Source organism: Micromys minutus, assembly GCF_963924665.1.
Source record: "Micromys minutus genome assembly, chromosome: 1".
In the NCBI taxonomy this organism is placed as follows: Eukaryota; Metazoa; Chordata; class Mammalia; order Rodentia; family Muridae; genus Micromys; species Micromys minutus.
The window spans coordinates 53,286,119-53,311,583 of NC_137969.1; the positions used below are offsets into that span (position 1 = coordinate 53,286,119).

General features: G+C 46.0%; 1 protein-coding gene across 3 annotated transcripts in view; it reads left to right on the top strand.

The window, feature by feature from the left end:
- RPS6KC1 (ribosomal protein S6 kinase C1) overlaps positions 1-24,497 on the top strand; it is a 141,081-nt gene extending 116,584 nt beyond the window's left edge. For 2 of the 3 annotated variants that reach the window (XM_080928343.1, XM_080928345.1), the window contains 5 exons: positions 1,744-3,312; positions 3,584-3,673; positions 16,986-17,068; positions 17,991-18,086; positions 23,662-24,497. In XM_080928343.1, coding sequence (XP_080784469.1) covers positions 1,744-3,312; positions 3,584-3,673; positions 16,986-17,068; positions 17,991-18,086; positions 23,662-23,772 — 1,949 coding nt within the window. In that variant the 3' untranslated portion in view covers positions 23,773-24,497. The remainder of the gene's footprint in view (positions 1-1,743; positions 3,313-3,583; positions 3,674-16,985; positions 17,069-17,990; positions 18,087-23,661) is intronic. The other variant, XM_080928344.1, reaches the window with a different exon arrangement.
- Positions 24,498-25,465: the final 968 nt, after the last annotated feature.

Here is a 25,465-nt window from a genome sequence, read left to right on the forward strand (position 1 = left end):
AATAAGGGATAGAGAGGTTTAATTAAATATTATAAATTACTATTTTATAGCTTAAGATGGCTTAATAATGGGAATTTCCTATGCTTCAAAGAGGCCTAGAAAATATCAGATATATATTTAATGTTAGCATGATCAATATTTTAAGCATTTTCTATTTCTATTTGAGATTTAATGAGCAAGAGTTGTTTAGGTTAATGTTGTTATGATCTATCACTGCTTCTGTAGGTCTGTCTGTCAAGATTGATCTTGGTTCTGAAGAAAGCAGAACACTTTGGAGAAATTTGAAGTTTGGAGGATTAATGTGCTCTGCTTTGGGGACTCATGGCTTTTCAGTGGAGGAGAGGACATGCTCGGACCTAACCCTGGTCCACACTGAGCGCTAGGCAGAATGAGCCTCAGGAGTGAAGCTGGAGGGCTCAGGTAGCCTCTGTCCCTCTGGGAAGCCCAGCTCCTATGACTCATGTTAGAGGGCTTCCGTGAACCCAGAAGGTTCCATAAAGAAAATACAAAGGGTCACATTTAAAATTGTTATAGTGAGAGCAGTGGAAATTGAACAGAATGTCACTGTGATTAATAAAATGGCTAATTGCTAATGTCTGGTACAGGTAGCTTGTCGAAGAAGGAGCTGAATTGTCTGCTGTGTGTGGAGGGGATTCTGGCAGGGCAACTTGACAGTCTGCACAGGAGCCTTAAAAATATTCATGTTCCCCAGCCGGCTGCCAGTGCATGCCGGGGATCCCAGAACCTGCTCAGCAGCTAGAGGCAGGAGAATGGAAATTTAGCTAACAAAGGGGCATCCTGTGGCTCCCTGGAATTGAACTTAGGTCTCCAGGCTCGGCAGCAAGTGTCTTTCCCTGTTGAGCCGTCTCACTTGCCCATAACTCATCCTTCATTTCCCAGTTTTGGGAGCTGTTTCTGTTGTCATGGAGAATGTGTTTGCAGTATCTCTTCTTGAGACTTTGACCCCAAGTTTAATGAATTATTCTTTTGATATGATTTTTAGTAATTAAGTTTCTAACACATATGATTTCCGTGATTTAAAAAAAAAAAAGTAGATTCTAGTTAGAATACCTCTCTCCTCTATAGTAAACTGAAGCACCGTATGGCCAGGGTTGTTGGCACTGTGCTGGGTTATTTCATGCTCACTTGATGACATAGGTAGGTTCTGGGTCTAGAGGTGTGTCAGAACATGGGCTGTTCTTTCCTTGGTGGCTCACCTTATTAATCTTCCCCAGTAGTCATATTTGTTCATACAAAGTATGTGCCATGTTCCAGAGGCAGAAGATGGGAGAAAAAGTTACCATGTCACTTTTGAAGGCACCAGCTGCCAGGTTGCCCTCTGGTCCTCAGGTCTGGGCTGGGCATTTTCAGAATGGACTGGCACTGTACTCCCTGCTACAGTGTGCAGCGCTAAGCAGTACCCATATCTCTGGTGGACTAGTTATGACTCAAGCAGAAGACTAAATGATGTTTAACTTAAAGATCTAGCCATGTGGGGACTGCAACTAAGTCCTTTTACAGGAAGAAATAGGTCATACTTTTAAAATTATTGGCCCCGCACTCAACACTTAGTGAAGTCCACAGAAGACCATCACACTATTACATATGCAACTTACTAGGTTCTTTTATGTTAATGACTCTATTGACATATTTTCACTAATTATCATAGTACTTCATTTTCTTCAGTGGCTCATATAACTATCAATGTAGAGACCTTAATTTTTTTGTCGCTGTTGTTGGCAGGTGGCAAACTCTGGTCGTATATCAGTAAATTTCTGAACAGAAGCTCTCGAGAAAGCTTGGACATTAAGGAAACAGGACCATCCATGGCTCCTCAAGTGTGCCTGCAGCAGTCCAGTGCTAGTCCTCAGGGCAGCAGCAGCTTTGAGTCCAGAGGGAGTGGCACGGGCAGTCTGCTGAGGGCTCTGCCTCTGAAGGCTAGTCTTACCCCGAGTTCTCAAGACGACAGCAACCAGGAAGATGACGGCCAGGATGGCTCTCCCAAGTGGCCTGATTCAGGCTCCAGCTCAGAGGAAGAGTGCACAGCTGGCTACCTAACGCTGTGCAAGGAGTACGGGCAGGAAAAGATTGACCTGGCATCTTTGAATGAGGAAACTGTGTTGCAACCCGAAGGGGAAAATGCTGATACTCAAGCTGTTAGGAGTTTCCCAGCATCCCTCACTGGTGACAGTGCAAGCCCTAGCACCCAGCTCAAGTTCTTCCCTGGAGACGAGGACCCAGAAGCCGTTTGTTCTCGAACATCTGATTCCCTCAGTAGGTCAAAAAATAGCCCTATGGAATTCTTCAGAATAGACAGCAAAGACAGCACAAGTGAGCTCCTGGGACTGGATTTTGGTGAGAAATTACACAGTCTGAAACCAGAGCCTTTGAAAGCTCTCTTTACCCTTGAAGATGGAGATAGCCCTTCCCAGAGTTTCAATATGGGCAAGAGCAAGGGAGAGAGTGAATCTCAGGACTCCGTCAGCAGGGGCTCAGATGACTCTGTCCCAGTTATCTCATTTAAAGAGGCTGCTTCTGAGGATGTCGGCGGTGCTGACGAAGGAAGGCCTGACCTTCTTGTGAATCTACCTGGTGAACTTCAGCCAACCAAAGAGGCTTCAGCAATGGACCCTACTAAGTTTTCACAGGCCAGCGCAGGCAGGCTGGAAAGTAAACTGCTGGAAGCCCCGGATGTACTATGCCTCAGGCTGAGTTCTGAACAGTGCCACGGCCTGGGAAAAGAAGGCCCAGAGGAGCTGAGTGATCCCACTGAATTCCGTCCTAGTGGTCTGACCCCAGAGCATGATGCTCAGGCAGATCTTGGAGTGTTATTCACAGCTGCAGTCGATCCCCGTAGCTCACGAGACCAGTTTCTGTTCTCCAGCTTGCATTCTGAGTCTGACATGCTGGGGCAGGTAGAGGGCGTGGTCACTGCACAGGACCTGCAAGAAAGCCGATTCCACATTTCTAGTCCATGTTCAGGTGCTGAAGAACACAGCGCACACACAGACACTGCCACATCGGAGGAAGTATTGCTGTTCACAGAGCAGACTAAAGAAGAGCCGAACTCTCTGTTCCAGAGAGATTCTGAGACTAAGGAGCGAAGTGCGGGAGCCGGGGGAGCAGAAAAGGAAATCCATCAGATCTTTGAGGACCTGGATAAGCGATTAGCAGTAAGCTCCAGGTTCTTCATCCCAGAGGGCTGCATTCAGAGATGGGCAGCGGAAATGGTGGTAGCCCTTGACGCCTTGCACAGAGAGGGGATTGTATGCCGAGATCTGAACCCAAACAACATCTTATTGAATGATGGAGGTCAGGAACTTTCACAAATGCATTTCTTTTTATTCGCTGTTGCTTCCAATTAACTGAGTAGGCGTTTTATCTTGTAATTAGTATCTTCATTTCCTGTCTAGAGCTTCATTATCAGTGCGGCAAATTCACCCCCAGTAATAGCTTCTAGTACTTAATGATGCCATTATTCTTAATGATACTGTTTTTAGCTACAAAAGGAGTAATTACAGTTCGCTTCTGCAGAAAATGGAAGAGAAAAATGTTTTGATTTCTCCTGTCGTTTTGTTTTTAGGACACATTCAGCTAACGTATTTTAGCAGGTGGAGTGAGGTTGAAGATTCCTGTGACAGCGACGCCGTAGCAAGAATGTACTGTGCCCCAGGTTAGAGCACTCTCCTCAAATGCTTCACTTGAAAGGTGGCTCTTCCTTCTCTCTGCCAGTTGTGCTTGGCACTAGCGGCTCACACACTCCAGTCCTAATGAAGAAAAGTAGGGGACTGAATTGTATGGAGCCAAAGATGTGTGTCTAGATGTGCAAACCCACACGTGCACACTCACTGCTCTTGGTAAAAGCATTTATATATCTCTGGAAACTCACTGTGTTCTTTGAAGTGTCTTAAGGAAGGCCTTGTATCTTCTAAGCCTCTCCACATGGGCGGACTTTAAATTTTATTAGGATATGGGCCTGCTTTTTATTTTTACCATCACAGATGTATGTCTGGCCGTTTAGGCCTCTGCTGGCAGCCATAGTTAAGCATATCCGTTGCACTTGAGTTGCCCTCTTGTCGGTACAGATGGGCGCTGTTTAAACCCACAGCTTGCTCAGCTCTACTGAGCGCTAAGTCTCAGAAAGGAGCAGAGCTTACTCATCCCTTGCCCGCTGGCTGCCAGGCCTCTCAGGCCGATGGTCTGGCACCACTGGGTCCTGTCTCCCCTCCGCGGGGCTGCTGCTCACCTTGCTCAGCTTCACAGGAAGTGAGGAGAATTAGGAATGAATAGCTTTATTATTTTTAGGAAAAACTTTCCTTGGTAAGCATTGCTGGGCTGAGGAAAGGCAGGTTTTCAACCCATAATGCAGATTCCCAAACTTTCCCCCAAACACGTGCTTGCGAACCAGTGCTGTTATGTAGTGAACCAAGAACAATAGCACTGCAGCGCAGCTGCTGGCCCGGGCGGGCACTGCTGAACGGCCCAATTTGGTAGGAACTAGCATTTCAGGTTCCAGCTAGCCTGAATATATTTGTTAGTTACAGTGAATTTGGAGGTTTCAGAGTCCACCTTAAATTTGGGAGAGCTGTGAGTAAAGTGTGTTCTGTCCTGAACTGGGGGGTCAGTATGCCGGGGCGCATGCTTCTGTCTGTCCTAAGCAGTGGCTGTTGGGCTATTTGCCATCTGAGCACACCAAGGCCGGTTCTTCTTTAGCTTCGGAGTGTTTCTACATGATGGGATAAAGCTACTCCACACAAACTCTCAGTTCCAGATACTGAGTTTACCAGTGTTTAAATTTACTGTCCCATGTTAACAATTCCAAGTTTAAGTTTTCCATGTTCCAAGTCCTGCCTTCATTTCCCCGGGAATGCCACTTCTCACATTTGGCCAGCAGGTGGCAGTACACCATTAATGGATTCTTCGATTTCTGCAGTCCCCTTCCAGGTTGTCCTTCATAGTGTTTGGGGAAAAAAATCCAGCCAAACTGTTAGTCTAAAGAGAGGCTTTGTTGTAATTGTTTGCATGAAAAAAATTGTACCTTCCAGCTGCTTCGCTGCTCTGAGCATGAGCAGCAGGGGTCGTTCCTCCAACCCTAGGGCAGATCAACTTTTTGCAAGAAGGAGAAACCCAGAAAAGTAGATCCCTCCTTCTTGTTAACAGGACCTCAAATCTAGAGAGGCAGAGCCTGCACCTCGTAATCCTAAAGGGGTGGGGGCCTCAAGCTGCAAAGCGTGCCTTAGAATGGAAAGTCTTCCTGCTCAGCGGGCTAGAGCAGTGGTAACAGGCCAGCATTTCAGTGGATAGTGACCATACAACAGAAAGTAAATAGGGTCCCTGGCAGCAATTTCCCTCTCCCACATTCGGCCCCTCCCCCCAACTCTGACCTGTGTCCTGCTGAGATGTCACTAAAGCCAAAGCTCTGCTGTCTGGCTAGAAAGTAAAGTCCAGAGGGTGCTGAGGAGAGCAGTGCCCTCTGTTTATCTTGTGCGGCCTGCCCCTGCCCTCCTCCCTCCCAGGATCCTTATCATCTGTTTGTTCAAAAAACATCACCCACCTGCCTGTACTTTATGCTATCACTGTATCCTTTTATCTTGTGGATGATGTGCCTTGATATTTTGAGAAAAATTTCCAGTAACAGATTCGATTTACATGGACAGAAACTTGAGCAAATGCCAGACTAGCAGGGGGGCCATTATTCTGTTCCATAAATAAGTTTAGACCAGAAAACACTCACAGAAACCTGGGAATCAACATGTTTTCGTCTAATTGAGGGGAAAAGCAAGATAGATAAATTTTGAAATGCAAATGATCACCTTCTGTTGTTTAAGAATTGCTTCTGCCAACTTTGTGATCTAAGATTTAAAGCCACAGACCTCCAGCCACGTCTGCGAAGGCAGTCTAGGGCTCACAAGTTTCTGCAATAAAACTAAGAACTTGAAAAAAAAAAGTTGCCTTTTATGTTAAAGCAAAGAGATCCAGCAACACAAAGACAAAACCCACGGAGCTCTGTCTGTCTGTGTCTGTGAAAAGCCAGCCCTCAAATGGCTGCAGCTGTGGGCCCATCAAGAGGATCTCGAGAATACGGTTTACAGAGCAGCCGAAGTCCAGCCTTTCAGGTTCATTTTGTATCTTTTTATTCTCTAGCAAGGTTTTTTATTAAATAAACATTACTTATGGCAAATGGCTTCCTTTCATACCACAGACACACAGAATGGTGGAGAGAAAGAGGAAAAGCAGGGCTGTGATGTGCCCTGTAGGCAGAGTGTGCAGTGCTGAGTAGGCCCGCAGCGCTGAGTAGGCTTGCAGCACTGTCTTTGACCTGGCCCCTCAGGAGCTCCTGGACTCAATGGGGCAGGTGGTGGGTCAGAAGCCAGGGTGCCGTTCTTGTTTCTCTAGAGCGCTTGCTTGTGGTAACTTGGATTTTATTTCTAATGCTACAGGAATGCTTTGCCAAGTTTTTGACCCAAGGATTTAAAATTTTTCCTCACTTAGTGGCATAGAATAAATTTTGTTACATTTTTAGTGTAATAGAAAAATAAAATACGATATCAGGGGCTTTAGTTAATGTTTTCATAGCAATATCTTTTACCATCCAAGGAGCTAGAAATAGAACTTAGACTCTTAGCCATGTGAAACACAAAGACTGGTTGAGAATTGAATGTGCAGGCTAGCTCAGGTGAGCAGAGTTGTTACCGCCCTGTTCTCAAGTTCACATCCTCCGCCCACGCCTGTCCCCCTTGAACACGTCCCCGTGCGTCTTCCACTGTTACTTCCAGCTCCATTGTGAACCCTCAATTTTAAATACTTGAAATTTACACTGTTATTTCTTACAGAATAGTTATCAGACTGGAGAGTTTATAAGTGAGCATGTGTATGCATTGAAGAGGACATATTTTCCTCTGCAGCCTCATCTCCACGCTCCCAGATGTCAAATGACAGCTTTGCTTCCTCTGTTAGGTGATTTCACACTTGAAAACAGCTCACAGCTGACAGTCTGCAGAATTCAGGGCAGAGCAGGACATTCAAGCACCTCTACCCCATGCTCCCCAGAGCTCCCCAGACTGACTGCACATTGTCCATAAACACAGTTTGGGGTAGTAGTCTCCCTTGCCCTTCCCCTCCATTTCTATCTTGGTAAGTGTGGTACTCAGTGGTGTACTTCAGCACTTTCTACCAGAGCTGGGGTGCACCCCAGAGACGGTTTAATATGTGTGAGACCAAATTAAATCAGACACAGAGATTGCGATGCCACTGAGAATTGCTTGGCCCTTATGGTTTGTCCCAGACATGGCATTAATGCTTGTGTTGATCTTGGACAAATTATTTAAGATTTCCTGGCCTCTTTTTCATAGTAGTAAGTAGATTTGTTGAATAGAAATAAAATTGCCTATCAATCATTCAACACACTTTTTATACAAAATTGGTCAGAATTCAAGTTCATCAAGTGCAGAATCCCACCTAACAGTGGAGTCCAAGGGATTATTTTTCTTGGAAGACCTTTCAAGTATATTTTATATGTCTATAGAGTTTTCCTAAAAAATGATATAGTGTGAAAATGGGGGTTTATTGAATAAAAATTTCATTTAGAGGAAGAAGCCAGACAATTTAGAATGCACCAAAAGATTCTCAAGAGGAAAAATAGGAGTTACTTAAAGAAGTGAAGTTTATTTAAATATGAGCATTTAAGAGTTGTAGAGTGATTTCAGCAAACAGGACAAAATAAATAAAGCTGTTTATCCAGAAATTATGAGGACATAATCGGGAAGCAGGACTGTGGTCTCAGGGCAGTCTTTCCCTCTCCTGGAGAAAGAACTGAAAGGCAAAGCTAAGTTTAAAGCTAATTTGAGATGAGCTGCATTTGTGGTAGAATTTGCCCTTGAGCAAAATGATCAGTAGGTCCCTGGTACATAGGTGCTTTTGTGTTTTTCTGGACTGATCAGCAAGTGTCTTTTATCTTTTGACTCCAGTTCTGGCTGTAAAGCTGATCTGTTTCTTTCAAGGAAAGTAAACTGTCAAGTTTCCAGGAAAGAGCAGGGATTTCACACACACTCCACCACATGCCGAAGCACGAGGCTGTTAAGTCTTCAGAAGTTTTTCTTGTTGTGCAGCCTGTCTGCCACCAAGGAGAGGGAAGAGTGGATGTGGGAGGGCTTGAGGGTCCACTGCCCTGGGGTCTATCCCACACCTAGGTCTGAATGACCCTGGAGCTTCACACGGACCCTAGCTTGGCCGACACCTTAACCCAGCTAAGTTCCCAGTGTTTTGATGTCACGCTTCTCATACTGGCCACAGAGTGAGAACAAAGAACGAGACGGTGGGCACTGGAGAGCTTAGCTCCTGCCACTTACTATCTGTGGAGACCATGGTCTGCTGTGTTCCTCTGTAGATTTCCTCGTGATTTTTGAGGCAGTCTTTCAGTGAATGTGGGGCTTGCCACTAGGTTGGATTGCCTAGCTGGGGAACCCATGGGTTCTGTCTGTTCTGTACCCTACTGCTCTACCATGCCTGACTTTTAGTGAGTTTGGAGTTTTGAACTTGGGTCTCATATATGTACACCCTGAGCTGCCCTGCTGGCCTACAGTGCTTACTCTTACTTAGGATTTTGAGGAGCTGCTTTCATTTAAACCATATCCTCATTTTCTATAAAATCTTGTCTGTTTTGGTCTCCGTGCCACACCGAGGGCTTATTCCTTTTAAGCAATTCTTCACAAACATTTCCTTCAGATAAATGCCTGGAAATGCTTACGTTTTAAGTTAATGTCGTACCACATCCAGGGCTTACTCTTTCTATGTAAGTCTTCACAAATATCCCCTTCAGATAATGGTTCTAAAAAGTTAGTGGTGGTAAGGCAGGTGGGGCAGTGGAAGCTCTGTTGACTGCAGAGCTTGCTGCTCTGGCCTGCCCAGCCCAGCAGAGCAGTGGGGAGAAGGCGGCGCCTGTCACCCTCAGTTCCCAGTTAGCCTTTTTCTCATCCATCAACCCTAATGGCTTCAGTCGGGAGCACCATGGCACCTGACGGCCATTCAGAGGGGAGATGCTGTGAGGTGATCAATGCAGAATGGAGCACACTGTTGGTTTTCTCCTGCTAGAAGTGTGGGCTGCGGGAGGAAGCAAGACTGTGTAGCATTAGGAATTATCATCAGTCATCTCGAAGCCACAGGACACCTGATCACTCCTTATTCCATCTCCCAAGAAAACACGTGGGGTAATACCTATAAACTACTCAAAAAGTGATTTTTTTTGGCCCCAGAGTGCTGAATCAAGTGAAATCGAAGTGTTTTGGCTCAAGTTGTGCGTGTAATTCAGGAAAGTTTAGAACCTAGTTGCCAGGTCTCTAAGAAGAAATCCAGGCCAGGAAAGTGGGAGGGGCCTAGCCTGAGCCAGCCCATTTGGCCCGTGTTCCTATCCTGTTTTCACCCCTCAGCAGCCAGGGTTGGGGGTGGGGGAACAGATAACCCACTTACCTAACACACGCTGAATTAGGAGGAAAGTAGGAAGCAGGGCTGGAGCCAAGGTGAGTCCAGGGCAGGGCTGGGCCAGGAGGAAGCTCTGTGCCTTGTGCCCTGGAAGGACAGTGTGAGGCGCTACCACAGTCCTCGGACAGCATGCTAGCTGGTTAGAGCCATGTAGCTCTGGGGACATCTGAACATTTAGACTGTTCTTATGCCCTGCTTGACAAATGTGCCACACGCACAAGCAGTGGAACCGTGACAGAACTCAGGAAATACAGAATGGACAGGTGGGCTGGCAGTGTTCAAAAGGATGGGCTGAGAGGTGGGTGTTGCTGCTTGTCTGTCTGTGAGTTAAGAGCTGCCTTGGAGATGCTGTGAACACTTAGGCAGGTAACATTCACCTGTTCAGACGAACTGGCTTTGAACCTGAGGTCCCTATAAATAGCTGTGAATTTTCAGACTTACATTTCAGCTGCTAAGCTTTGATAATTTTGTTTATAAATGTTAGAGGAACCGTCCAAACCTGTAATGAAACTCAAACTTGAAGACTAGGATGTGGGTGTAGCTCAGAAACAGCCCTAGGTATAGTCACTGCAAGTAATTTAACACTCTGTTGCTGTGGCTTCATTTGTAACATTGTGTCTTTGTTGCCAGAACTTGTAAGCTGGATGTGGTAGCACACACCTGCAATGTCCTGCATCTGGAAGGCTGAGATGGGAGAGTCCTGAGTTCATGGTCAAGAGGCTCTGTCTCAACCCTTAATTCTCAGAGAAAATATTTTTTCCTGCATCTAAAGTAATGCCCTGGGCTTAGCTAGGTAGTGTGTCTGTTTATAATTGTTTCTGAAAACATTTAAAAAAATCTGACAGCAGAGGTCCCAGAAGAACTCGGCAGGTGTCAGAGTCTGTTAGTCAGGTACGGCTTCAGACCCTGGGTTCCTCGTGGTGTGCAGAGACAGGAGCCCTGGACTCCTCTCCTGGCCCAGCTTTCTTTCTGCCTGGCATTTGCCAATCTTTCCACATTTCACAGGCCCAGGCCACACACAGCAGAGCAAACCCTCACCCAGAGGCAGCTACTGTAAGAGGTGTCACCCCACTCCCCAGCTGAAACCACTATCAACTTGCTAACAGTACCACAGTTAGCAACTGAGTAACTCCCCTCCCCCCATCATCTCTAATCTGTGTTCCACTTGCCACCATGTGAACGCCAGATGTCATTTCAACTTCATGGTCTACAAGGTGCAAAAGTGCAGATGACTTGAAATAGATCATGGCTCTTAATACAAATATTCTAGGATCTTTGTAGGTACTTTGAATGCTTTGAATGGCCAACGTTACAAGATGCAGTTGGATTGTGTATTCAACCCACATTTATTAAGTGCCTCCTGTGTCCCAGAAACTATGCTCTGGAGCCAGAAATAAAGACATAACTGGTATAATATTGACAGTTACTTTTGAAATTGTATCAAAGGAGACTACCCCAACAGAGGACACACACAACTGGCTAACTAGGATGTTACTACACCTTCATAGGCACTGGCTGTATTTATAGACTGGAATTGCACAGAGCTAACAAAGACATGCCTAGCAGTCCCTCTTCCCACACTTGAGTTCATCTAGTGCTGGGCACAACTGCTGTCCTGTGTGTTTCCTTCTCTCTGCTTGGCCATCAGCTGCAGTGGCCGACTAATGCTTGGCCCCTGCATAGAAAATCTTTACACACAGCAAGGGCTGGAGAGGAATTGACTAGGATTTTGTAATTCTAGTCCCTTTCAATTAACAGCAGATGCTGCAGGGAGAGCTTGTGTGTGTGGGAGCGTGGGACTAATGCTTCCCAGCACTCTCCAAGGAACACGTGTAGCAGGAGAAAGATGTTCTTTCCCCTGGCTCACGTGTATCGCCAATGACAGATGGCTTTTTCAAAGCGCCTTTCTTTACTATGTGCATGCACTACGGATGCCTGGCTTCTTGTAAAAACTTTACCAAATCTTGACTATTTTAAATTTTACTAAATACATAAAAATTTTTACAAGTATGTAGACATGCCAAGCACCCCCTCCCATATACTGTTATAAGTGTGTGCATGGTGTTTGATTTTAAGTTAATGAAATTTTGCCTTAATTTTTATATAGTTTCTCTTTAACCCTCAAAGGCGATGTTTTTGTTTGCTTTTCCAAGAGAGGACTTGGGATTTCTAAGACTAGTTACTCAGGGCGGCAGATACGAGATGGTTTGGTTGCTAATGCTCTCCCAGCAGATGGGACCTGTGTTTGGACTTCCGTCACCCACACAAAAAGCTGGCTGCAACAGCACATGTCTTTTATCCCAACACTGGGTTAGGGTGGACAGGGGACTTCCTGGAGAGCACTGGCCACCTAGTCTAGCCAAACTGCCCAGGTCCAGGTCCAGTGACTATCATCTCAGAAAATAAGGGCAGAGCATATGAGGAAGACCCCCTGATGTCCAGCCTGTAACCACTACTAACATGCACACACATGCACACACACAAGCACACAGACAAGGTCAGACACTCAGTGTAACCAATGCTGACACAAACACACATGCACACACAAGGGCAGACAGTGTAGCTATCATTAACATACATGTACGCAAGGTCAGACACTCAGATAATGTAGTCAATTGACAGGCACACGGGCTAGGGCAAGGTCAGTGTAGTCAGCACTGACATGTTCACACACATGCACACAGGCAAGGTCAGACAGTGTGGTCAGCACTGACATGTACACACACATGCACACAGGCAAGGTCAGACACTTAGTTTTTGACAATTTGCAAAACAGAGGCTCCTGTAGCATTAAACATTGTATTTCTCCCTCTTTTACAGAGCACCCCATGCTATCATTTTACTGTAGTGTGTGAGCCTGTGGCTTTAAAATTGGTCCATATGTCTGATACATGCTTGTTGTGTCGCTTGAGTGTGTGAATGTTGGTTTAGTGGAGTGTTATTTTAAAGTTTATTTAAGAGCTTGGGGATTTAGCTCAGTGATGGGAGTGCTGGCCTAGCAAGCACAGCCCTGGGTTCTGTCCTCAGCTCCAGAAAACAAACAGACAAACATGAAAAAAAAACCAAAACAAAGCAAACCAACCAAACAAAAAAACTAACAAACAAAAAACCCTTCATTTAGTACGATTTCTACTTTTCACTGAGTTTTATTTTTACCTGGAAAAGGAAGTTAAGTGTCTAAGACTTCTGAACTTTCCAAGTTTAGTTATGAAGAACAATGTAGCCTGTCCGGACATTTGTAGATGTGTAGATGTGCAGATGTATAGATGTGTAGATGTGCAGATGTGTGCCACTGTGCCCCCTCTCTGCCTGCCCTTGGATGTTGTGGTAGTGTTTGTGTGTTTTTTTGAGACAGTCTTACACTGTAACCCAAGATGACCTGGAACTCACTAAGTAGCCTAGACTCCTTTCAAATTCACGCCTCTCCTGCTTCCAACTAATGACCAAGGGTTGGAGTTAAAGGTGTGAGCTGCCATGCCTTTATCTAGGAGGGATACTTAGGTAGTTATCCTATATTAAAGTGGAAGTTTTCTACATGTAAAATTCTCTTTAAAATTTTTTAAATTTATTGATCTCCTGCATTCTTAGAGAAAGCCAGTGAGAACAGTGTGCTGCTAGGAGAGATTATGAATTGTCCCTAGAAGGCATTGAAAGTCTTTTAAAAGAAAGACAAATTCTGAATTTGGGATGTTGGAGACTACACATGCTTACAATATATGGTTTATTCATCTTCATGAAGTATTGTAGGAAGGTGGCTTTCACTCAAAGCCTCAGTAAGTTTAACCGTCACTTTCTGGTTTTCTCAATTTTCAAGTATGGCTTGTAGAAGAGTTTTAGCTATGTCTTTGGCTTTATTTTCCACTTGAGCCTTTGATGTACCCTTAGCTGACACTGCCTGGTCTGGGGTGCACGCCTGGTCCTGCAGATGTGAGGGTGGCGCTGACTGTGGGCTGGAGCTGTCTTCAAGCCTGTGGGCGCACGTTGCTTGGTGTCTTTCCCACTTTCCTCAGTTTTGGGGCATGAGGGTGGATGGGGCAGCATCTCCTTTTGTAAACAGGTGCTCCTTGAACTCAGGAGTTTTCTGCTTAGCCTCCGAGTGCCGACATCACAGGCTCCCACCACAGGCTCAGAAGTGCATCCACACGTCCACTTCATTCCTTACCACTTATTTGGCTGTAAGGAGGGGACTCGGAAGAATGGCAGTCATGGGCTAAGCAACTCTCATTTTTTAGAGAAAATGTTTTCGGAAGATTGGATGCTCAGCATTGATAAGGCCACATTGTTTTCCTGAATGCCATCATGGCTTGTTGAAGTTGTGTGAGACAGTCAACCTTAGTCAGACAGAGCTGCCGTCACATACATGATGCTGCCGTCTGCTGTTCTAGCCAAGTTTGTTTGTTCCCTTGAGAAACATGATGGCTGAATCTTCAGTAGGAATTAAGATTCTGTACTGAAGTTAGGTGCTAGAATAGATTCTAAAATGAAGTTCTATGAGGTTTTATTAACTGTTGGCACATGCTGTGTGGCCTCTTCAGTCTTTGGGTGAGCTGGAATATAATCCAAGCGCTTCCATGTCTTCACACTGTAGAACACGCAGGCCGAGAGTGAGTTCTGAGGGGAGGGAGGGAGGCCGGTGGCTGGTTGTGGCAGTGGAGGGAGATGGAGAATGAAGCTCACACCTGTTCACCTTGGTGGTCTCCACTCCCTGGTGTCTTAAGTTAGTGGGAGGAGGAGTCCTGAGAACAAACAGCTCATGAGTGCTTTTGAGAGCACTTTTGGGATGATAGAATTAAAGCCTCTGAAGGCGGAGGAGGGGAAGAAGTGGCTGACCTCAGAGCAGCACAGAGCCCAGACAAAGACATCTAATTCTTGAGTCAGGTTTTTCTGAGAAGGACCTACAAAGTAGTTTTCTGAGGGATGTGTGTTTTTTTATGGTCACCTTGCTCAGTGCCTGTGAAAGCCATGTACTTGTGGGGAGAAAGGACACTGCCCAGCCCAGGGGTTGCCAATACAGTGGTGGTACAAGGGCGCACAGGATGTTAACACTTGGGGTGTGCAAGAAAACTAATTTGAAATCAGTAGTCTGTCCTTTCACATGCTTCAAAGAATTTTCAAAATGGAGTTAGTTTTAAAGGGATTCCCAGCTTCCCTGCTACACAGTGTGTGTGTAAAACAGTCATGCTGCCATATGTAGCATTTCTTTACATTCTCTACATTGAAGATCTAATTTTGTCTCAGTGTGGGGGAGAGTGTGCAGTGTGTGTCGGGTCCACGCGTGGGCATCTGGCTGACCTGTCTCTGTCTCCCATCTCACTATGGGGTGCTGGGTTATGGATACCAACCACCACATCCAGCTTTCACATGAGTACCACACTTGTGCAACAGGCACTTTTCCCCACTGAGCCATCTCACTGGTCACATGCTGGGCTTACAGAGAACTCATCCGCTCTCTCATGGCTGCTTGTGTAAGTCGGTGCCTGCCCTTGCTCTGTGCAGGAACTGTAATATTTTTGAGATTTTGCAAGTAAAGCAGTTTTAGAGCAGTGGGTTTGACAGCCACAGAAACCTCAGTTACTTTTTTAGTCATGTGATTTCATCTTACATATTAACAACTTTCTATAATTTATTCAAAGGAATAATTATTTTCCAGGGCCATTAACAAGGCAGCCAACATCATGCACTCTGCCAATTAAGAGAAGAGATACTTTGTCTAAAGCCTGAGAAACAGTTCACAGTACCTAGTTCCCCTGTACTCTAGCTGTGTGAACTCAGCTGTAGATTAGACTGGCCCTGGAAAGCCAGGCACAGCAGCTGTGACGTCATGCAGGCACAGCACAGTGGCCTTTACATTCTTGCACCAGGCTCTCAGATGGCAGGCAGTCTCTGTAGGCCTCTTGTGATTTAAATCTGGAATGTTCCCTGAGGCCGAGTGCCAAAGGTGTGGTTGTAGACTGGGGAGTGAGGGTTTGATGGTGTTGATCTTGTCAGCAGGGTGACTGATTGATGGAGTGCTGATTTGATGGTATTGTCGGAGGTGGGCCTCCTGGCAGAGGACACGGGTCATTGAAGGCATGTGCTGGCAACGTGTGCCTTGTCCTCAGCCTCCTGGTCTCCATGAAGTGAGAGCTTTGCTTCATCATGACAGATTTTTCTTTTCTTTTCTTTTTTTCTGGAGCCATAAGCCTGGGAGCTGGCCAACAGACTGGAGACTACAAACTGTGAGACAAAGCAAGTTGCCTTAAGTGACATCATACTTTGTCATAGAGATAAGAGCCAGTGTAAGGGCCAGGTGCCTTTAGAGTATGGAGCTACTTGTGTCTGAGGGAGAACCGGGGAGAGGAGGAGAAGAGGGAATGAGGGGGAGCAGCAGCAGCAGCTCCATGCACAGCGCGAGCGTCTCCACAGTGTGCACTGCACGTGTCCTGAGGAGCTAGTGCAAACACAGAAGTGATAAAGGAAGTTGCCTTTATCCCCACGGGCTACCACCCACTTGCTGTCCACAGCTGAAGCTGTATTGGTAATTGTCTACCTGTCAAACACCTGGATGATGTGATCAGGGATTTTAAAGCATCAAAGCCGATGAATCTCAATCTTGGAGGACTAGCTGGCCAAATCCACGGCACAGTGGTGTTCTCCGGGTCTCTGTCATCTAGTGCCTGGGAGCTTCCACCAGGGACTTCTGAGGTGGTGCGTGTCTCTGGTGACTAGTGAAGTTGTCGGCTCCCTGTAGTCAAATAATAGTCCACTGCTTTTGTTTGAATGATGTCAGAGGGGCAGATACTGGCAAGGCCTTGGGACTGATCAGTCATCACAGGAGAACGGGGTCTCAGACAGGACTCAGTGACTGTAGCCTCAGAGTTGGTGCTGATTACGGAGCACCCCGAAAGATGACACCTCAAGTTTCCCAGGAACGAACAGGCTGCTCTGAATGAGCAGTTTTGTTGTGAGTGTAAATGGCATTTCTTCTAAACTTGAGAGTGTGTGGGCTCACACTCACAGGCTCCCTCTTTAGGAAAACAGACTGAGACACAAAGAGGGAGGGCAGGTCGTCATCTGCTGTTCTGTGACAGTGGGTGAGGTGTTTTCCCTGGCCTCCAGCAGGGTCATTAATATTAGCTTAGGTAATTTTTCAAGTTCCTTCTGGTTACAAGGAGTCTTTATTTCTAAAACAAAAGGTGGCTTGAAAGGGGAAATCAGCCGTGTTCCCTTGAATTGGAAGATGAACAGGTGCTGGCTTGTGGGCTCCTGCAGCCTTAAGTACAGTGTCTTGAAGGTGCCCCTCCGTCAGCTGAAGAACAAAGGTCTCAGTTTAATGTATGGCTGTGTCGGGGAAAAATGCAGCCCCAGTAGGTGACCAGAGAGAGAAGCGACTTTCAGGGATTTGAAAGCCCAGGAGTGTTAGGATTTGCTCTCTCAGCATTTACAAGGTCACCTTGCTAATACATGTTAATTTTGAAAGTTTAATTGACCTCTGGAATTTTAATATCAACCTTTTTTGGTGTGTTTAGAGGTTGGAGCAGTCACAGAAGAAACGGAAGCCTGTGATTGGTGGAGCTTAGGCGCTGTCCTCTTCGAACTTCTCACTGGCAAGGTATGCAGTGACCCAGACACCTGGTGCCCTCATCCAGATGCCACCGGACTCCAAGTCGAGCGTGGTAGCCTTTGCCAAGCTCCAGTGTCAGAAACAGGAAGAACAACGAATGAAGGTTCTGATTTTAAAGTCATGTAACATTGAATAAATTGATGGCAAGCCCCTGCTATGCTACTGTTGTCATCTGAGCTGTCTGGGGTCAGCTCTAACAGACTCATGTCTGAGGGACTGTAACAGGCGTGTGTTAGATTCCCCCAGACTCTTCAAGGGTCTGAAGCTAAGGGGAATTCAGTTTTTAAAAATTAACGTTTTACCCTCAATACTGTACATTTTCCCTATCTGTTTTAGCTCGGGGATGGAGAGTATACTCTCTCTGATTAGTAACTTTTAAGCATGACTAATATTAATACAGCTAATAGACCCTAACAGAGTTTTGTGCCTATTGCCTCCTGGGAAGACACTGGAGGAAACACAAAATCCCACGTTGTTAATTAAGTGTGTGAATTGGCAATGTAAGATTACTGTGAGGTACACAGTGGCCGGCGCTTGCAGCTGAACTGTAAAGGTACATGCAGAAACACTGTGGTTATCAAACTACACTAGAAAGATGTTAAAGAACCTTCGCCATTTCAAAGCTGCCAGTCCCTCTTTGGAGTTGGAGCATAACTAAAGCTTTCCTGTTTGATTCAGTCCCCAGTAATGAAGGAAGGGACGAACCTGGGCTCTGAGCACTCGGGCCGTCAGCAGCCTTATGTAGCTGCTCTCTGGGCTCACAGCACAGCCTAACCTGTGTCACTGATGCTCTGTGGCTGGCTGTGCCTTCAGTGTACATGGTGTTAGTTCGCTGTACTCGCTGCCCATCTGTGATAGAACACGGTGAGATGTGACGTGGATAAGATATGTACCTAATTGACTCTTTCAGACCTTGGTAGAATGCCACCCAGCGGGAATAAACACCCACACTACTTTGAACATGCCAGATTGTGTCTCCGAAGAGGCTCGTTCACTCATTCAGCAGGTAACTGAGCCATCCTCCCGGCTAAGCACCCCAGCCTTGCAGGTCAGTAGAGGCCGTGCAATAAAGCCATTAGGAAGTTAGTTTGTGGCAGGAGAGACTCACTATAGTTACATTCAGAGTGAACATGACACGTGTTCTGTATATGCTAGGTAGGCATCTGTAAGCTACGTGTGCACATGTGGGATCAGAGAGGCTTAGGCTCCAGTGGCCTTTTGAAATGAGCTAAATACAGTTGGGATGTCCCCGTTGTGATTATAATAATAGCCTTAAAATGCATCTTAGGAAGCTGGAGAGGTGTCGGTGCTCAGCACCTGTGTTTGGTCCCCAGCACCCACGTGGCAGCTCACAGCCACCTACACCCACAATTCGACACCCTTTTCTGACCTCTGTGGACAACTGCCACGCATGTGGTGCACATACACACATGCGGGCAAAATAGTCAGTCATACACATCAAATAAACTAAAACCCACACTACACGGACTTCTAATCTAAATGTTCTTTGAAAAAATTGCTTTAATTTACAATGCTAGCAAAATAATTCAGGTAAAAATTTATCAGTTTTTTTTGTTTGTTTATTTACTATTGAAACAGAATCTTAAACCATGTAGCTTTGGCAGCCTAAAGCTATAAAACCAGGCTGGCTTTGAACTCACAGTAGTCCTACTGTCTCTGCCTCTTGAGTGAGGGGTTAGGTATGTGTCACCCAGGCACATTGGAAGTGTGTGCACATGTGGAGGTTCTGCATGCTGTGCATGTGGTGTGGCTTCTGGAGTCCGTGTAAAAGTCTTGCTTGGCAGCTTAAGCCTGTATAATCTTATGCAGGTTACTAAGTTCTTGGAGTTTCTGTTTTCTCTTTACAAAAGGAATGAAGGCTTGCTGTCCATAGAGACAGTCAGTTCCTAAGTTAACCCATCTTATACAGCCAGTCTCCTACCTGTGGGCAGAAGCTTGACTTGTTGACAGCCAAGCTATAGAGACATAAAGGCTCAACTTAAAATCAAAACCAGCAACCAGAGATGTCAGAAGTGCACTGCAGATAGCTCAGTGTGTGTGAGTGTGTGTGTGTGTGTGTGTGTGTGTGTGTGTGCAGACTTCCAGAGCTGGCTGAAGTGGGTTACCAGACAAAGAAACAGACCAATGGCCATAATAGTTTGTGGAGAGAAACTTCAGGGAAATGTGATGTGAAACGTAGCTGAAGCAGAACGAACAGAGGATGTAGAGAAACACACTATTGATGGGCATTGTCTCGGGGTGACCCCATATGTGGGGGTTACCAAGAGAGAACCTAGTTTAAGAGTTTTAAGAATTAAGAATTAAGGGAAAGTGTCACAGCTGAGCTAAGTAGGGTTTAAACTGAAAGCTTTAGGAAAAGCAGGTCGTGGGCTCAGCTTGAGAAGTTCACTGAGTTGGAAGAAGTCCCTGAGGGGTGCAGCGGGACATCCGAGACAGACTCAGGAGCATCAGTCAGTGGGAGTGGTCGAGTGGCCCAGTCTCAAACAGACCAGGTATGTGAAGAACAGTGGACAGGACCAGAGGGGTCTGCGAGGCAATATCTTCCTTTCAAATGTGCTGATGTACATAAAACCAGACTCCAGAAAAAAACGGAGCTGGGAAAAGTCGCAGAAGTCCTGAAGGAATAACGACTGAAAACGTGCCAACATGCCCGGTTTCCTGAGCAACACGGAAGACACTTAGCAGACTCCGCAGAGAAGAACGAGAGCCATTCACAGATGCACTGATGCAGACCGTTGGAAGACAGAAACCGAGAGAAAATATAGAGCCCGGAAGAGAACAACTCAAAACCCTTCCCACAGGATGTGCATTATTAATGCTTGGTTTTTCATCAAACCAGCACCAGAGTAGCCTTCGTAGTGTGGAAGGGAATAGCAGTCAGCCAGTAATTCAGAAAAATTATTTTTCATAAAAGTTGAAATAGAGACACTACCAGAAAAAGAATAACTTAGTAACTCCCAGCCAGAGATGTACATGTCAAGAGCTAGGAACTCTCTCAGGGTAAAGGGAGTGGTGGGACTCAGGTCTGAGGACACTGTGAACAGTTCAGTGAGAGACAAGTTCATAAAAGAATTCTAAACGTAGTTTTCTATTCATCTTCCTTACCTCTTACAAAAGATCCAGAATGTATAGCAATAATTATGAGACAGCACTGTTGTATTTATCACACAACACATGTACACACACACACACACACACACACACACACATGCACACCCACATATATGTATATATATATATATATATATATATCTTTGTGTAAGACCATTCTTAGTCCACAAATTCAAACAACAAACCAAATATGTATATATTTTAAAGTCTAGGCTGTCTGGGCTTGGCAGTTCACACATCACATCCCAGCATGCAGAAGGTTGAGACATGAGGACTACCTTGAATTCAGGGCCAGCCTGGGTTACATGCTGAGACAGTTCAGGCCAATCTGAGTCACAATATGAGATGTTTCAAAAAAGGGAAGCTATGTGCATGGTTTTCTTGTCAGCTCTCTCTGTACAGGGCCGTGCTGGAGCTAAGTGCACGTTGGTTACGCTGTGCTGTGAGTTAAAGTCATCTGAGATGATCTGAGTGCACAGGAGGACATTTCTGTTCATGCAGGCTCCACAGCCAGGACGCCATAGATGCCAAAGGGCGACTCTGCCCAGCAATAGTAGAGGGACAGAATGGACCATGGTGGGAGAAAATTCTTGCTTATTACTGCGCTAGTACTATTCTGAAGTGGATTGCAATAAAATAAGTTGTGTGGTTTCTATAGCAACTAGAAAAAGAACACACTGTTCAAAAGGTCATTGAAGTACTGGAAAAAGTACACGGGACATCTTTGAGTTTAGATACAGTAGGTAAACCATGCACACAGTCATTCTAATGGCTGGAGCAATGTAAGAATCAGCATGGTGGGCACTGAGGTAGGGGATTGTCAGAGACTGACAGCTCCTCAGAAGGATAAGAGGCCAACACAGGAAAGAGTAACGAGTAATAGTCCCAAAGTACATAAAAAGGCTGAATTGAAAGGAAAAACAATTCAACAAAGCAAATGGAGTACTCCAGACCTTGGTGATTATAGAAGCCAGACTGCTACAGGGGACACAGATAACAACACAGGTGGACGACTCTTCAGTAATGTGGAGTGTGCACGGTCACCTCAGGCACTGAAAGCTCCTCCTGGGTAACCATGCACTGTGTTCAGATAAACTTCAAGGTCATCCTTGACTTCACGAGCAAGTTCTAGGTCAGCCTGGGTACAGGAGATCCTGCCTCAAAAAAACAATGCAGAACAAAAAGCCCAGCCCCAGCCCTGAAAGAGTAGGCTAAATCCACAGGTACTTGGGAATTAAACAACATACTTCTGTGTAACTTGGGGTAAAAGAAGAAACCATAAGAAAACTTGCAGTACAGCAGTAACAGAACGGAAGCGGAAACAGTGCCCAGGGCTCATGGAGTAAGCTGCATCAGTTAGCACAGTCTAATCTTGTACCCTGAGACACCGAAAAGAACTGGGCATGGGATGCACACCCATGATCCCAGCACTTGGCAAGCTGAGGCAGGAAGATTGCCAGGAGTTCAAGGCCACTCAGAGCTCTAGAATAAGTTCCTACTTAAATATATATAATATTATAACATTTATAAATATTAATATATAAATTTATGTATAATTGATATATTAAACACACACACAGAGAGAGAGAGAGAGAGAGAAAGGAGCTATTTAAATAAAGTAAACTTAAAGCTAACTGAACAAGTAGCAACCAGAGAGAGAAAACACAAAGGAACATAAAAGGGGTCAGCGAGGAGCAGAAACTCCGACTATAGTGCTCATGACAAGGCAGAGATGCCACGGCCATTCACGGTTCTGAGCTAGCTAACCTGGTGCCGCGGTCATCAAGGCAGCAGTGTGCCTTGTACAAGTGCTTGGAACTCAGTAAGAAGTCACCTGCCAAACCATGGTGAGCCAGGCCCTTGCTTCATACCATATGCAAAAATTAACTCAAAATAGCTCACATGGTAAAACCTGAAAAAGAAACACGAGAAAACACCCATGGCCTTGGGCTACATGGCCAATTAGATCTGACACCAAAAGCACAATCTGTAAAAGAAACATTGATAAAGTAGACTTCATTAAAATTAAAAACGTGAGCGCTTCAAAGGTGGGAAGAAAGTGAGAACAAGCCACTGGCTGGGAGATGCTGTTTGCAAACCGCTTGTCTGTACTTGTGTTCAGAAGGGAGACGCTCGTCACTCTGCAAGACAGACAACTTAGTTTGGAAAGAGGTGGGCAGTGAGCTATTTGAGCTGAGACTGAGTGGCTGCCAGGGCATACAACCATCCTCAGTGTCATCAGTCACTAGGGAGTGTGGCTGAAACTATCACAGGATGCCACAAGCCCTCTAGAGTTGCTTTTAGCCAAGACCAGATGTTTCTGAGGTAGAAAATCCTGAGCCACCCCTGCTGATGGGCGTGTAGACAGATATAGCCGCTTAGGGAAAGTTTGTCAATTTCTTAGTAAGTTAAATACTAACCTGTTCTGTGACCCAGCAGCCCAGCTGTTCTGATCCTAGGATTGAACTCAATTGAAGACACATGTCTCCTGGGGAACATGTGTGACTCCTAACAGCACGCCATTCATTATTGTCCAGATCTGCAAATCTGAAGTTCTGTTAATGAGTGAATAGATTAATAGCACACAGTAGAGTCATTGTGGGATATTGATCAGAACCAAGGCCAGTGCCTATGTCCAGATGTTTGAATCCCACAGGTGTGCTCAGTGCAAAGGCTTACTTAGTACTGTACCCAACAGAACACCCCGAAAAGGTTCATAGTCAGTGGCGGCCTCGGGCCAAAGTAGTGGGGGTGACACAAATGTCATGGAGTGGAGCAGACTGCCAGGCTCTTCAGAGGGGTCTAGAGATGGACTGGATCTCACAAGTCTAAATTGATCACAGACTGTTCACTGGTAACTTGCAGTAGATCTTTATATAAATCGTCCCTCAGTACAGCTATGACACAGTGTGGGGATGTGGGGATGTCGCAGGCACATTCTCCAGCATGGCCAGGGCCTTCATACACAACTGCCTCTGGCTTTTCACTACTGAAGGTCTGATCGCTTATGACATTGTTTGCTTATTTTATACATAATTTCTATTTCTGAAACAGTGTCATTCACTGGATCAAATTACCTCATCAAACACACCAGCCACTGCAGCAAGAGTGGATTGGGGGACACAGACCTGCAGACCTGTGTGCTCAGATTTGAGCATGTGCAGTACTAACATGCTGTAGTTACGGAGCTGAAAGATTTTGTGGGACTCCCAGACTTCTGAGTAATGAAAGTAGTTGTCTCCCTTGATCCCTTTATCCTGTTTGAGGATGAGGGGGACTTGGTGAATTACTGTTGGGTATGCTTACAGACCTGAAAGAGCTTGTCACTCAGTTGGAATGCTCCACCAGCCCACAGCTGTGACATCCCCTTTATGACGTGGTTCCCTTCTGCAGGCCCCGTCTTCTCTCATGGCCCCTGTGACTGTCACTCACGGAGTCTTGTGTTTCAGCTCCTGCAGTTCAACCCTATGGAGCGTCTGGGCGCCGGAGTGGCTGGTGTTGAAGATATCAAATCTCACCCGTTCTTCACCCCTGTGGACTGGGCAGCACTGACAAGATGAACAGCACGTGGAGTGGAGTGTCCTTACAAGACAGATCCCCCTGTGACAGATCCCCAGGAGTGGCTGGGCTTCAGGCACCCTGCAGCTAATGCGCCAGAGCCTTGGGACAAGGACCTTAGAGGAAGTGATGGGGCAGGAGAAACAGATTCGCTTACACTTGCTGTCTGGGAAGAGACTAGCTAGCCGTGCCGGCAGCTGCTGTGTGCACACCTTCCCTGCGATGAGATGTAACTTATTCAAGATTGCAGGGGTGCTGCAGGCAAGACGGAAACGTGAATGACCGTGTAACACCTCTGCCAGGAGGCTGGAAGTGCGGAAGGAAGATTGACGTGAATCAAGGACCTTTCGGTGGCAGCTAATGGTGCTTCTGCTAAACAGGACTGGTTTACACGATATAGTCAATATTTGCTGAGTAACACACTAAATGTGCTCTGTGAACAGTATCACCAGTGGGCTGGCAAAACAAAGTGGAGTGCCCCGTGCTGAGGCTGGTTATCTCTGAGGAAAAACACTCTTGCCAGCTTTGAACTTGCTGCTAACTCTGAGGGGCTCCTCTCTCCCCTACTTCATTTCCTGCATTCTCTGCTTCTTCTCTTGGATCCCGCCTTTCCTACTTCTGTTAACACACGTGGCGAGAAAGGGAAGGGGCATCTATTTCCCCAAACGGCCAGCTTAACAAGACTAAGAAATAAATCATGGTGTCAAATAAATGTGGTTAAACCTTGTATGGCTTCCTCATTTAATAACTTAAGATTTGCAGGGTGTTTTTACCTGTTCTGTCTCTTGTGCAGAGTGGACAGTTTCTCCTGCAGTATCTTAGTGTTTGTTTTCCGTTGGGCTGGTGCCCCAGGAGCCATGGTCTGTCATCTACACAGTGATGTCCTGCCTCCTGACTCAGTGAGGTGATGCAGAGAGCTGAGCTCCTGCTCTCCTGGGAAAGAACCAGGCACTCACTTGTCTCTTTCATCCTGCTGAGGTAGGGCGGCCACCACCATGTTGTTTGCTAACAGTTACAGGTGCTTTTCAAGTGTTAGCATGTGTTTGTCAAACTTCATCGAAGAGATAACAGAATTACTGCTCACGAGTGAGGGGCCACCAGTGGTCCTGCCGTTTCTGTTCTTTTGCAGTTGTGGAAGGGTGTTGTGTGTTTGCTGTGTCAGAGATTAGACCCAGAGCCTGCGCCTGCATGCTAGGCAAGTGCTGTCCCAGGCTTTGCTCTAGCCCCCGAGTTTTCCCCTTCTAACCCATGTGCTTGTGAGTCTGTAAGAGGCCAATCCGGCCCCAAGAACGTCTCAGCACCTGTCTGCGGACTGCCAGGTCTCCCATCAAGATAAGCAGAAACAGAGATGCTTATTGAAGCTCAGGAAGTATGCAGGCGTCCTCCTTCTTCCGTCGTTTGACTCCCCCTTTCCCTGTTTGGTCCCCTTATAACCTGAAACACAGCTGACGGGCTGTGACAACAGCAGGTTGGGATGTAGCAGGTCACCAAGATCAGCCCTCAGTCCAGATGACCTCAGTCCCTGAAACCGGCTTTGGCTCACCACCCCCTGGCCTCATGACAGGAAGTCATGCAGGTGAGACACAGAAGCACTTCCTGTGTATGTCGGTAGGAAGTGTGTGAGTGCTCAGAACTTCCTTCCAGAAGTGCCCTATGACACAGAAGCAGGACAGCGCAGCTAAGGTGACAGTAACA